A 13,327-nucleotide genomic window follows, 5' to 3' on the forward strand; every position below is an offset into this window, starting at 1 on the left:
AATGTATAAAAGCTGTCTCTTATACACATCTGATGTGTATAAGAGACAGGGCTGGGGCCAGGGGGCCAGTACATACCTCCCGAGGGCGGCCCTGGTGCAGGGCCACGCGCTTATGCCACTCATGGACGTGGTGTGGGTTCTGGCGCAGCAGGACACTATTGAGGAGCAGGGGCCGCCGGCTGATGAGCTGCTCAAAGCGAGCCAGGCGCAGCTCCAGGTCCACGTCATCTGGGAACCACAGAGGTGGTCACAAGTGCCGGGGAGGTGGGGGTGTGGGCCTTGCTGCTTGGCCTCCTGGTCCCTTCCAGCCCCCAGCCAAGCAACCGCCTTGGCTCCAGCCCCAGCCCCTCGGGAAGCCTCTCCTCCCTGCACCAGTCCTCCAGCTCCCCTGCTCTGCCAGGCTCTGACCTGAGCCTGGGCAGTGCGTCCAGCCCTTGTTGCTCCAGGACCCCCAACACCACTAACCACCCTCCCTCCCCCCTCTCTCCCCACACGCCCCTGGCTGGGCCTCCTGAAGATGTCCCCAGGTGAGACCCACTCACTGCCTGCCCTGGCCAATCAGAATCGCCCTCTCCCCCACCCTCCAGGTCCACCCAGTCCTCAGCGCCTCCAGTGAAGGCTGCCGCAGGGCTCACCCTCCTCCTCCCGCCCCAGCTCTGAGGCAGTCTCCATCTTGGCGGCAATCATGCTTTCCTCAAACTGGGCATAGCTGTCAAACACTTGTGTGAAGTCCCGCACGGTCATCACAGTGCGGATGGCCTCCTCGTACACGTCCCGGGCCTGTGGGATGGGAGCAGTGAGAGGGAAGCGCTGGCAGGGGGAGGCACGTGAGCTCGCTGTCCCGGGCCCACGCTGGGATCCTGCAAGGCCTTTCCAGGTGCCCCAGCACCCGCAGGCTCAGAGGGGTGGCATGAAGCACTTCCCATCCTCCCTGCCCTGGGAGCTGCAGAGTCCTCAGTAAACTGGGTGACAGCCCTTGTACAAAGGGACCTCGAGGCTCAACTGAAACACCAGTGTAAAGCATTTTGTACTCAGTAAGGCCAACACCATGCCAGTCGCCATGGTCCTCCCTGAGGAACCACACCCTCACTTGTCAGAGGGCTCCACCTTTGCTCCTGAGTACCCCTCATGCCCACCTCACCCCTTCTCCACCTCGTGTTCTCCCAACCACCAGCCCCAGCCCCTCATGGCTCCATCTCTCCACTCCTGGCCCTGCCTGGTCCTGCCCACTGCCCCTGCTGGGCTTGGCAGGACACTCTTGTGGAAGGAGCAGAAGAGTCACCCCTGCCTGCAAGGCCCTCACTCCCCTTTCCCACCCTACACTGCTCCTGCTTCTGCTCCCCCACTCACTCACTCCGGCCCTGTTCCCACCTTTCCTCAGACCACAGGAGCCCCAGCCAGCCCTCTGGGGATTCCCAAAGCTCCACCCACTCCCCTGTCCCAAGCTTGCCACTCCACTCCCGATGATGAGAACACCATGACAAGGACAACCAGGCACACAAGATCCTGAGGGATGGACCCCCACATGAGGCACCTGCTTGGTGCTCTGCCTGAACCTCAGATAACTCCTCACAGGCAAGGGAACCCAGGTAGGGGCAGCCAGGCTTGGCAAGACTAAGGGCACACAGCCAGGAGCCCGATCCTGAACCCAGATGTGCTGGCCCCAGGTGTGTTCAGCTGCAGGACTGCCCTGCCTGGCCTTTCTATCAAGATGGCGTGTGTATGTGTGTATACACGTCATAAACAGTACGTCTGCATGTGTGTTCTGCCCATGCCCGATGTTCCTGAATGTCCCCCAAGTGTCAGAGGAAGACCTGCCCCACATGCAAGGCTAAGGGGCCCAAGCACCTTCTCAAAGTGGCCACTGCGGATGTAGTAGTCAGCCAGTGAACACCACAGCTTGCCTAGCTGGTCGGTGAAACGGGTGAGGCCACCGCGGATGATGGCGTCCACGTTGAGGGACTGCACCTTGTCCGGATTCTGGGAGATGAGGTCACACAGCTCGTGCCACAGCTGCAGGGAGCAGGGTGTGGGAGTCTTAGCCTTGGTCTTGGAGGGAGGAGCCCTCCTGCCTTGTCCCCATCTCCTCACAGGCCCACCTGGTAGTTGGACTTGCCAGCCTTGGACACAAAGCGCTCATCATTCACCACAGTGGCCAGGCGCTGTGCAGCCTCGTCCAGCCGGTCACTCGACTTGAGGTACTCGATGTATTCCTCAGCACTCTCTGGACTCAGCTGGGGACCCACCAACACCGCTGGAGTCAGAGGCGCCACAGGGCCACACCTCCCTCCTGATCCATTGCCTCTGGGCTTCCTATAACCCACCTACCCACCACTGTCCTCCTAGCCAAGAGCCTGCCCTGCTGACCCAGCCCCAGCCCCAAGGTGGTCCAGCCTGGGTCACTATTCCAGCCTCAGTCCTGACTGGTCTGGTCTTCGCCCTTTTCTTCAGCCTTGATCCCATTGGTCCAACCCCAGTCCTGAATGCTGCAGTTTAGGCTCCCAGGGTCTGCTCTACACAAACCAGGACTGCTTCTGTCACAAGCCCCTATCCAAACAACATCATGCAAAGGGTTTGCCATGTAAAAAATGGCACAAGTTTGAGCAAATGATGTCCCACCCCCACTTTGTCTGTACCTCTGCCTAATAGAAGGGCCTATTACACATCCCATAGCTGTTATCTCCCATTCTTGGCCCTCCCCATGGCATAGTTTTACTATGGCTCACACAGTCAACTCCTGTGTACCCGTTTACTCAGTTAGACTGCAAGTTTCATGCAGGTGACAACCATCTATCTTATTTACTCTGTCCCCTGCATCTTCCCTATGTATAATGTGGAGCAGATGCTAGCAAGTTATTTGGAAAATGAAGAATCAGAAATTCTAGGTGCCTCCAGGAGCCCTCTCCCCATATCCATATCATGTCTGTTGGATGACATCTGCATGGGGCTAGTGTCCCAGTGAACCACCATTTGTGAACTCCAACCTGGGGAACCAGCCCCCTGGGCTCACCTTGAGGAAACGCCGATATCCTCGCACAGCTGTCTCAGGCAGTGGGTGGGAGCGCAGGAAGCGCAGGTACAGGGGCCAAATACGAGAGTGCTGGGTGATGGGTAGTGCCCGGAGGGCACGGTCGAAGGTGCGGCGGGTGTGTGTGACACGTCCCTGGTCCATCAGGAACTGACAATAATCTAGCCATAGACGGGGCATCTGGAATTGTGGGAAAAGATGGTCAGGTCAGAGCTGTGGGCTCCATGGCCTGGCCACAGATGCCAGAGGTCTTATGGCCCAGTCACATCTGGAACACAAATATGGAAGAGCTCAGAAATCCCAATCCCAGGACTGCCTCTGCACCAACACCTCATGCAGAGGCAACAGGACTTTAACCCTCCACCCCTTCCATGCTGAGCTCACCCCTCCTGCTTTGCCCACCTCTGTGGAGTCTGAGCTCCACTTTCCCCAGTTCCCCACCTTGTGCATGAACACAAAGGCCCTCTCATGGCAGTTGTTGACATCTTCATAGGCAGGGTCAGTCACGCAGCGATGCTTTACCTGTGCCCGACGTGCCTTTAGGTAGCGGTACCAGAGTTTGTAGCTGGGGAATAGGAAGGGACAGACACTAATGAATTACGAACCCACAGAACCCTTCCTCCTATCCCAGGAGGTAACTTTGGGGAGAAAGGCACTAAGGAAGGGTGACAAATCTCAGGAAGAGAGGGAAGGACTGGGACATCAGGGAAGTGCGGTGGCTTATCAGGGGATGCATATCCAGTGATGGAAACACATAGCAATCACCTGGGATCTATTTGCCAGTTCCATTATGACTGGATAAGTGGGATGGGACCTGGTTGGCAGGTCAGTTAGAGGTATGCCTACCTGCAGGGCAGCAGCTTGAGTGCCCGCTCATACAGCTGATTGAGCCTGGGCTTGGGAGCTCCCTGTTTGAATTCAATGTAGCGTAGCCAGCATTTGACTGAAAACTGGTTCCGCATGATTTCCTCCTCATAGGGAAGGTCCTCTTCTTCCTGTAAAGGCCAGAGAAAGAAGAGAAGGGAGACCTACCCTCAGAGTCTGAGGGCAGCAGCAGCCCACCACTGGAGTTTATGCCCAACCTCCAGATTTAAACTCAGATCACAGATCTCACTGTCCACCATCAAATCCAAATCACCAGATGCCCAGACACCAGGATGCTGGTTCAGACCTTTGCCCATGATCTGGCCCAGTTAGTCTGACTTCTCAGTAGTAGAGATCTAAACCAGATAATGAGACCATAAAGCTTTAGCCCTCTCAAATCACACCACCTGCTTGCTGGTCCACATCACCACGCTCCTTATACACCAGGGCCCTGGTCCAGATGCCAGGTCTCTGCCTTACCTCCTCACAACACCTCTTCCCAGACACCAAATCTTTGGACCCTCCAGCTCCCACTGCCACAACCATTCCAAGCCAGGTGAGTAGATCTTTATGTCAGTCACTAGGGTTCTTGGTACCAGACACCAAACTGCTGAACTCCTAAGATCCCACCAGCCAATAATATAGCTCAACTCTGCCCCAAGGCTTGGAGGTTAGGCCTTTGCTCCAGAAAGAGATGTATGGGCCAGACCTGAAGCCCTTAACTCTGGATGCCAAGAGCCTGATGAAAATGGTAGACTTGACTCCAGACATCAAGTCTTTGGCTATTTAGGATCTCGCTGGTCGTTGCCTCACAGGCTCCACATCACCAATTCCTTTCTTCAAACTCCAGGGTTCTTGAAGCACCCCCCACACTAGGCCTTTACCCCAGAAACCATAACACTTGGAACCAGACATAGAACGTTTTGCCGAACGCAAGCCTTTACCCACAAACCAGACCTGACCTGGTTCCTTTGCCTTCAAACACCAGTTCTTTCAGGGTCAAGATCCAGTTATGCGACTTCCCTTCTCCCCAGTTCCCGGCGCGCCCCCATTTCCGCCCCCAGCCCGAAACTCCTGCCCCTTCGCCTCGGCAGCAGTTCCTTCTTTAGGCCACCGGGAATCCGGTTCTGACACTAGATCTTTACTTGTGGCCAGCTCGGTTGGGACTTCACCATCCGGCCCCGTCAGGGATTCCCCTCACCCCGTCCTTGGATAGGCACAGTGTTGGCCTAAATCCCTCGGGCGTCCCGGCCCCGATCCCCCGCGGCATCTAGGCCCCGATGCGCTCCCGCGGGCCACCCGCGGTCCCGCCACGAACTCACAAAGACAAGGTCTGGCCGCTCGGGCCGCGAGACGCGCGCCATCACCACCATCTTCCCGGCTCTCCAGGTACAGGCGAGGTCGCGCACTTAAAGACGTCTCCCACTGAAGGCCCGCCCCTCCGAGCCAGCCTCGTTTCCGATTGGCTGTACCCTTCTCGGCCGTAAGGCTGGAGTTGTTGACTTCCGTGTGGACTGAGCCAACGACCGGAAGCGGGGATGAGGCGCTCGAACATTACGTCATCTTGGGGTTGATGGGCCAATCAGCTTCAGCAGCGGGACTCACGAAACACCAATGAGCGGCTGTCTAGCTGCTGCGGGGTCAGCTTTGGGCGGAAGTGGGTTTATAGACCCAGACGAGCGAGATGGGGGTGAAGCTGGAGGTGTTTCGGGTCAGTGACTCGGGAGTAGGTTAGGTAGCTGGTTGGGAGATTTCCTTGGTTTGGGGGCGAAGCTGTACAGAGTGGGGACTTCAAAGAGGGAGCCGCTCCTGGGAGAACGCACCGGAGACTTGAGAGAGACTTTGACGGTTGGGAACTCAGGAGGGGGCGTTAGATTTGGGGGTCGGAGTGGAGCGTCTGGATTTGGGGAATCTAAGAGTAGGGCCTCTCGGGGGTGGGCAGGTGGCTCAGTGAAGGAAAGCTCCAGATCCTTCTGGTGGGTGGGCGGGCGCCTCCGACAGGGAGACTCCTAGACTTAGGGAAGCTAAGAAATTTGAAAGTTGGGAACTTCTGGCTTTGAGGTGTTCCCGGCATCTGATTAGGGGAGTGATGAGGTCTCAAGAAGGTGTCTTTGTAGTAAATGCTCTTGTGCTGCTGCTGGGATCTGTGTGTTCCTTGAGACAAAGACTTGGAGGGGACTCACAGGAATAAAGCCTCCTGGATTATGGGGACCAGGCTTTCTGTACCTTTAGTGGGAGTTTGGGGTTCATAGGGGAGAGCATGAGGAGGTAGTCCTGGATTCTGCCGGAGAGTGTGTCTGTCCTCCAGGCACTGCAGTCTTCCTGGGATAATGGTCCCAGGTCCCTGTTCATGTACCTACTGCCTTTGCAGATGACACTCTACCTCACTTTCCCTGTGGCTATGTTCTGGATTTCCAATCAGGCTGAGTGGTTTGAGGACTATGTCATACAGCGCAAGGTGGGCATAGAGAGAATATTCACCTGTTCATTCAAGCTGGTGGTGAAGTGGGTGGGGCACCAGCCTACTGGGGACCAGACCTAGGTATGTGGTTCTTTAGTCTCCTGGCTTGTGCCTTCAGCTGTGACTTTGTCCCCACAGAGGGAGCTGTGGCCACCTGAGAAGGAGAGCCAGGTAAGTAACCTCCTTTTCATCCCATCAGAGGGAGAGAGGAGTCTGGGTCCCCACAGCCATGATGCATTTTGAATGGAAGTTTTCCCCTTAACCATGGGTAGGTAACTGAGAGCAGAAGGGCGTATGATTTCTTTTTTGCCTTCTTGAGGGATGAAGCTGAACTCACTTAGACTCCCTATAATTGGCATGGGGCATCCAGTTTAGATACTGAAATCTGAAGCCAGGGGCAGGGTGGTGGGAGAGGGTCCAGTACCTGAATGTGCCCCCTCCTTCCTTCCCATCCCATCCCTTTCCCACTCCCAGCGTCAAGAGCTAGAAGAATTCAAAGAGAGGATACGGAAGCAGCGGGAGGAGAAACTCCTTCGCGCTGCCCAGCAGAGCTCCTGAGGCCTCCAAATGCTTGAGTCCCAACCCCTCCACCCATGAAATAACACATACTCAGTTCCTTGTTGCTTGTGCTAGTGTTTTATTGTTTGCTTTCAGGGGCCCAGTGGGGCCCAGGACAGTTTGGGCCCTCAAGGTGCTTGTGTCTGGGGCTGGGGGCTGCTGTTCCTGCGGAAACCGAGAGCACTGGGGTCCTGAGGGGTGAGCAGGGGTTGAGGGCTGAGGGTCCCAGCTCGTTTCTGCGCTCCGTCCTGTGGATGAGAAGGTATCAGCCAGAGGGAGGACCAAGGGCAGCACAGGCCAGAGATGACACAAACATTGGAGAGAAGGTACTGATGGGAATCCGTGTCCTTCCTCCTCCTGTGTGACTGCCCCCTCTGTCCCCATAGAGAAATCTGTTTACTTTCATTATCTGCCATTTAGGGTGGTGTTTGGGTGTGAGGTGGCAGGTCTTAGGGCTCTTACTGGGGTCTTGATCAGAACTCAGCTGTGCGTAGGTACGTGGGAATGTGTGGATGTGCTCCTTGTGTGAGTGAGCTCCTGTGTGTCCTCTTCCCTGAGATGTCACCCCAGGAAGGTGGCCTGTTCTCTCCCTCTTTCTTTCTTAAAACCCTCAGACAGGGTAGGGGCAAGAGCCATGAGTTTCAGCCACAGCTCTGACACTAAATGGCCCTTGTGTGACCTTGAGCCCTTTTCAGGTCTGCCGTGTCTGGGGCTTGCTTGGTCTTCTTAACTGAATTCTCAGCAGAAGATGGACAGAGATGAAGGGAGGGTCCCATTCACTCCTGGCCAGGGATGAGCAAGGTTAGAGAGTACAGCCTGGTAGGTGTCATCAGCATTGATGGAACATCACCTACCTTAGGGCCAATGGGCTGGAAGCCAGGCAGGGTGCTGACTGTCACACGCTGGTCATCCATTCGGCGGCCCTGGGTGCTGGCCAGCATGTCCATGAGACTGTCGATCTCGGGTGTGGGGCCATCTTCTGCACGGAGCAGAAACACGTGGCCATGAACATATAGACAGATTCCAGAGGAGCCTGGCGTGGTCATCTCCCTGCCGCCCCCACCCGCACCCCACAGGCTGCCCCTGCACACTGTACTTCCCCCATTCCCTCCAGCAGGCAGCATCCCCATGCCCAGGCTCACGGCTCTCAGAAGTCTGGCCCGGTCCGGCCTGCAGCGAACAGCGCTGCTCCTCCATCCGACCACCCTGAACGTGGCTCAGCAGGTTGAAGAAACCCTCCTGGTCTGGTGAGCCCGCCTGGGGACAGACACACTTGGTCTGACTGGGGATTCCTCCCCTTCTCTCCCAGTGAGCTGGCTCCCAACCCGTCCCTGAGCCTGCCCTCTTGGCTCCGCCAGCTCTTACCATGGTCCTTGTCGATCTGCTGCTCTGCAGAGCTACTCTGAATGAGACATGAGTCTCCTTGATGCTGGTCCCTGCCCCAGGGGCCCCAGCCAGCAGCATCACTTCACGTGGTGTCACCTCTAGGGATAGGCCTGCCTGTGACAGCGTCCTGCCTGCCGTCCTAGATTGGGTCCTGACTGGGATGGGCTGGGGTCTGGGGCACAAAGGAAGAAAATGGGGCTCTGGAGCCACCCCTAAGTCCCAGCACCTGCCACCTTCTAGGGGTCAGTACCAGGATTCTTGCCCTCTGCCTTGGGACTAGGGACCAGTTCATAAACCTTCTGCCCATCAGCACCTCCATGTGGTGACAAATGGGTCAGGGGACCCCGGAGACTCACTTGCTAATTAGGTGCCCTACAAATTAACTAGTCCTGTCAGTTTCAGGCTCTGAGAGTTGGAGGAGCTGAGGTGGGGGTGGGGCGTTCTTACCTGGCTCGAGGGGTCTGAGCCCCCCTCCTCTCCTTTCTCTCCCTGCTCCATCATTGTTCTTCCACTGGACTCCCCTTTCTGCTCTTCTCTGTTCCAGCCCTGTGCCAGGAAGGTCTTTTAAACAACCAGGATGTGGGGGGAGTGGATACCCTCTCTAGTCCCAAATCCCCAGCTCATGCCCCATCTGCTCCCACCCAAGCTTAAGCCCCATAAAGATGATCCAGATAATTGTTTGTCCAGAATATTGCTGGGCCTGGCACAGGGTGGGAGGGAGGGTGGCCTGGGTGTGAACCTCACCAGACCCAGCGGCACTTACTAACCAGGCCCCAAGAGCTGTCAGGTGAAGTGTGGAAGAAGCCTAGAGCAGTTTTGGAGAAGACAGGCCAACAGGGGAGGGTAAGGCTGCAGCCCACCTGTGGGATCCAGTGGAGTCTGTGTCCACCCTGGCCAGCCCACTAGCTCCCTCTTGGTACCTGTGGCCTCATCCTGCTGGAAGGGCAGTTGCCATTGGCAGGGGGAAGCAGAAGAGGAAGCTGGAGCCCAGGAGCCCTTCCCCACCTCCCTGCAACCTCCTCAGGCACCACCACCCAGCCTAACTCCAGCTCTGCCACTTGGACAGCATTTCCAAAGGACATCCAGGCCACCCTGCCCTCTGCTCATTGTCCTTGAGACCTGGTTGCCTCCCCACTGGGCCCCAAGACAAAATCTGTGTTCCCCTGTCCACCTGCCACCCAGATGCAAGTTGAACTGCCTCTGATCCATCACCCCAGACCCATGTGGGAACAGGAGATGAAGTCCCTGCCCCCATCCCTTAACAACTTTATTTCAGTGACTAGGAGCCCTGACCTCTCAAACAAGATGTCTTTCTGGAAACCAGTTAGTTTCTTCTCAGAATAAACTGTCTCCACTATCCTACCCCTGCCTGGGACACCCTAATCCAGGGCTCAAGTCCTCAGTGATGATGGGATGTTCAGCAGTGGGTGCACACGGTTTCCAAGGGCTGCTGGAAAGAGGTATCGCAGACTGGGTGGTTTAAAGCAACACTATTGTCTAAAGGCTCTGGAGGACGGAGGTCTGAAATCAGTGTTAGCAGGGCCGTGCTTCCTCTGCAACCCGGTTTCAGGGTCTTTCTTAGCTGCACTTCTGCTAGCTGCGGGCTGCCTTTGCTGTGCCTTGGCTTGTAAGTACTGCACTCAAGCCGGCCTGTGTGGGCACAGGGTATTCTCTCTGTGTGCCTTCATAGGACAGTCTTATATGGACACCAGTAATATTGGAATAGGGGCTCACCTCCTCTGTGTGACCTCATATTAACTAACATCTGTGATGACATTACTTCCAAATAAGGTCACATTCTGAGGCACTGGGGATTAGAATTTCAGCATCTTTGATGGTGGTGGGGGTGCCGATGGTAGGGACACAATTCAACCCATTACACTGGAGGACCCTGGTTACCCCGTCAAGTACAGTGGGAGGAGCTTCTGGCTCCTCCTTTTGTACCTGCTGCCTATTCTGTCTCCAAGGTCTGGAGGAGATATCTCATCTTCTCTGCTCTTAACCCTCCCTTGGCCTCCATTGTTCTCAAAAGCAAACCCAAATACCCTGGAGGTAAGGGAATGGTCAAAATGGATTTGGGTGGAGGAACAGCCCTGAAGGTGCTGAAAGCCACTGATCCAGGCAGCTCCTTGGGGTTGCAAGTTTGAGCCCAACCTGAGCAACTTAGCAGGACACCATCTCAAAATAAAAAGGACTGGATACATAGCTCAGTGTTAGAATGCCCCCGAGTAGTTCAATCCCCAGACACGGAGGTGGGGGGTGGGGGGCACTGATGTACACTTCAGGTGGAGGGAATGTGTGGCTTATGAACCACTTATTGAGATCAAACTGTTAAAGAGACAGAGGGAAGGCTGGGGGTAAAGCTCAGTGGTAGAGCATTAGCCTAGCCTGCTTGTGGTTCCATCTCCAGCACTACAGGGGGGTAAAAAGGAAAAGAAGAGCCTAAACTCCCACCTAGGCTGGCCACCACCCTGGTTTGCCTGTGAGTGTAGCATTTTTATCACTGCAAGTCCTGTGCCCTGGCAAACTTCTCAATCTGGGCAAACCAGAATGGGTTATTCTGACATTGTCCTAAAGAAAACAGGCTCCTGTCACATTCCAGACTGTCACCTCCAGCTGCACATGTCAACCCCCTCCCCTTTCCTCCACAGGAATGGCTGTTCCCAGATGTCATTCAGAGGTTAGTCCCTCAGAGAGGCCCCCTGGCACCTCCCCCAGCTCGTGTACTTGCTATAACTAGTCTATTTCCTTCAAGGAAGGATTGCTTCTTTTACTCCTTTAGCTTATGAGAGAAAACACACGACCTTTGACCTTCTGAGTTTGGCTTATTTCACTTAACATAATGGTCTCAAGTTTCACCTGTTTTCCTGCAAATGCCGTAATTTAATTTTTTAATGGCAGAATAAAATTCCATTGTGTGTTTATGTATGTATGTATGTGTGTGTGTGTGTGTGTGTGTGTGTGTGTGTATCCCTTTTTCCTTATCCATTCATCAATTGAAGGACCCTTAGGCTGGCTCCATGGTTTTGCTACTGTGAATTGTGCTGCTATAAACATGGGCATACATATATCACTATAGTATACTGATTTTTTTGACACTTGATCACTGAGCCACACCCCCAGCCCTTTTTATATTTTTCTTGAGACAAGATCTCACCAAGTTTCTCAGGAACTTGCTAAGTTGCTGAGGCTGGCTTTGAACTCACGATCCTCCTGCCTCAGCTGGGATTACAGGTGGGCACTGCTGTGCCCAGCCCTGACTTAAATTCTTTAATATAAATACCGAGGAGTGGTATAGCTGGGTCATATGGTGGTTCCATGCTTAATCTTTTGAGGAACCTCCATAGTGATTTCCATACTGTTCATGCTAATTTACAATCCCACCAACTATGTAAAAATGCTCCTTTTTCTCCACATCCTCTCCAGCATTTATTAGTTTGTATTCTTTTTTTTAATTGGTTGCTCAAAACATTACAATGATCTTGACATATCATATATCATACATTTGATTCAAATGGGGTATGAATTCTTATTTTTCCCACGTGTAGGTTGTATTCTTGATGACTGCCATTCTGACTGGAAAAAGAGCAAATATCAAATCTCACTGTAGTTTGATTTACATTTCCCTAATTGCTAATGATGTCAAACATTTTAAAAATTATTTGTTGGCCATTCATATTTATTCTGTGTCTGCTTAATTTATTTGCTCATTTATTAATTTGGGTTACTTGGGTTTTTTTTGTTTTTTTGTTTTTTTTGGTGTTGAGTTTGAGTTCTTTGTACATTCTAGATATTAATCCTCTGTTAGAAGAGTAGCTAGCAAAGATTTTTCTCCCAGCACTTTTCACACTCTTGTTTCCTTTGCTGTGCAGAAGCTTTTTAATTTGATGCCATCCTCATTTTTAACTCTGGGCACTATTTTCTGAGCTTTAGGGGTCCTATGGAGAAATTCTTTGCCCCCCAAGCAACTTTAAGTGCCCCATGGGTGGGCAGGCCTTCTGGTCTTATTCACTCTTTTGTCCCATGTAAGTGGCAGGGGACTCCACACCTAGGAAACTAGCCCCACCCCTAGTACTGGGGATTGAACCCAGTGATAATATCCTATGGAGCTACATCTCTAGACCTTTTGATTTTTTGAGATAGGGTCTCTAAATTGTCTAGGCTGGCCTCAATCTTGTAATCCTCTTGCCTCAGCCTCCTGAGTAGTTGGGATTACAGTTATAGGCCACTGTGCTGGGTTTGGAACATTCTTAACATGGCTGAATGAAGAAACCAGTTCAGATGAGCAGGACTCCCTATTCACACGTTAGATCTGTAACCTCATCTGTATGGGTGATGCAGGGACTGTGCCCTCAGAAGCAACAGGAATTGGCACTCAAATTATGAGTTGAGTGTAACTGTGTGTGCATGTAACTCAGCATGTCACTCACCCCATGTGTATTTGCTTGTGAATATGAGATTGTCAGCCTATGAGGGTAAGTGTCGTGTCTAGTGACACGCATTCCTTCAGGTACAGGCTCCTGGGTCAAATTCCAGTAGGTTCACTCATATGGTGTTGGGGGTCCTGCAGATCCTGTTTCCTCCACTGCACCAGGCTCCCTGTTGTAATGTCAAGCAGGACTGAGAGAAAATTGGATAGCTCAAGTGCATGGCACACAGTGGGTGCCCAGGCTTCCTCGCTGCTGCTGGTGCTGCTGCTAATACAGAAGCTGCTGGAATACAGAAGACAGGTGGGTCCTGGTTCCAGGCCAGGAGGAGGTTTGGGAGCCCCCGTCCTCGCGTGGACACTCTTATCTCGCAGACAAGAACTTCTGGACAGGGTGCTGATTGCGACTGTGTAAGGCAAAGGGGTTATTGTCCTGCGGTCCTTCTTGCTCACCGCACACAGCCAGGGAAAGTGGCCGAACTCTCGACCGTGAGCGCATGGGTCGGGGTGTGTCCCTCCGGAGACTGTGTGGGCACAACTGCCCGCCTAATCCGCGCTGGGGTTCCTCGGTCTCTCCGAGAGCCTTCAGCGAGGCGGGGCCAGG

The 13,327-nt window shown here is 53.8% G+C and overlaps 4 protein-coding genes across 6 annotated transcripts in view; 2 read left to right on the forward strand and 2 right to left on the reverse strand.

The window, feature by feature from the left end:
- The window catches only part of Xab2 (XPA binding protein 2), a 9,617-nt gene extending 4,295 nt beyond the window's left edge, over positions 1-5,322 (reverse strand). The window contains exons 1-8 of the mRNA XM_015503708.2: positions 5,215-5,322; positions 3,875-4,023; positions 3,470-3,593; positions 3,011-3,208; positions 2,100-2,234; positions 1,849-2,013; positions 636-780; positions 77-228 (exon numbers count right to left, since the gene is read on the reverse strand). Of these exons, the coding sequence (XP_015359194.1) occupies positions 77-228; positions 636-780; positions 1,849-2,013; positions 2,100-2,234; positions 3,011-3,208; positions 3,470-3,593; positions 3,875-4,023; positions 5,215-5,265 (1,119 nt within the window). The 5' untranslated portion in view covers positions 5,266-5,322. The remainder of the gene's footprint in view (positions 1-76; positions 229-635; positions 781-1,848; positions 2,014-2,099; positions 2,235-3,010; positions 3,209-3,469; positions 3,594-3,874; positions 4,024-5,214) is intronic.
- A 134-nt stretch (positions 5,323-5,456) lies between these two features.
- LOC107157342 (protein PET100 homolog, mitochondrial) lies at positions 5,457-6,975 on the forward strand. 2 transcript variants are annotated; one of them, XM_015503710.2, is made up of 4 exons: positions 5,457-5,603; positions 6,264-6,350; positions 6,492-6,524; positions 6,828-6,975. In XM_015503710.2, exons 1-4 carry the CDS (start codon positions 5,577-5,579, stop codon positions 6,909-6,911), a joined length of 231 nt encoding a protein of 76 aa, XP_015359196.1. In that variant the 5' UTR covers positions 5,457-5,576; the 3' UTR covers positions 6,912-6,975. The 2 variants fall into 2 exon arrangements, with proteins under 2 accessions (XP_015359196.1, XP_015359195.1); XM_015503709.2 differs by having other exon boundaries at positions 5,538-5,618.
- Positions 6,976-7,039: 64 nt separating this feature from the next.
- Positions 7,040-8,798, reverse strand: Pcp2 (Purkinje cell protein 2). Its single transcript, XM_015503711.2, has 4 exons — positions 8,745-8,798; positions 8,054-8,168; positions 7,766-7,890; positions 7,040-7,159 (listed from the first exon to the last, which is right to left on the reverse strand). Exons 1-4 carry the CDS (start codon positions 8,796-8,798, stop codon positions 7,040-7,042), a joined length of 414 nt encoding a protein of 137 aa, XP_015359197.1.
- A 4,132-nt stretch (positions 8,799-12,930) lies between these two features.
- Positions 12,931-13,327, forward strand: part of Stxbp2 (syntaxin binding protein 2) — an 8,391-nt gene continuing 7,994 nt past the window's right edge. For both annotated transcript variants that reach the window (XR_007351184.1, XM_048813051.1), the window contains exon 1: positions 12,931-13,027. Coding sequence is in view for 1 of the 2 variants with exons in the window: in XM_048813051.1 (XP_048669008.1) it covers positions 12,946-13,027 (82 nt within the window). In the remaining variant the exon portion in view is untranslated. The remainder of the gene's footprint in view (positions 13,028-13,327) is intronic.

The sequence above is a fragment of the Marmota marmota genome, unplaced genomic scaffold (genome assembly GCF_001458135.2).
Source record: "Marmota marmota marmota unplaced genomic scaffold, marMar, whole genome shotgun sequence".
In the NCBI taxonomy this organism is placed as follows: Eukaryota; Metazoa; Chordata; class Mammalia; order Rodentia; family Sciuridae; genus Marmota; species Marmota marmota.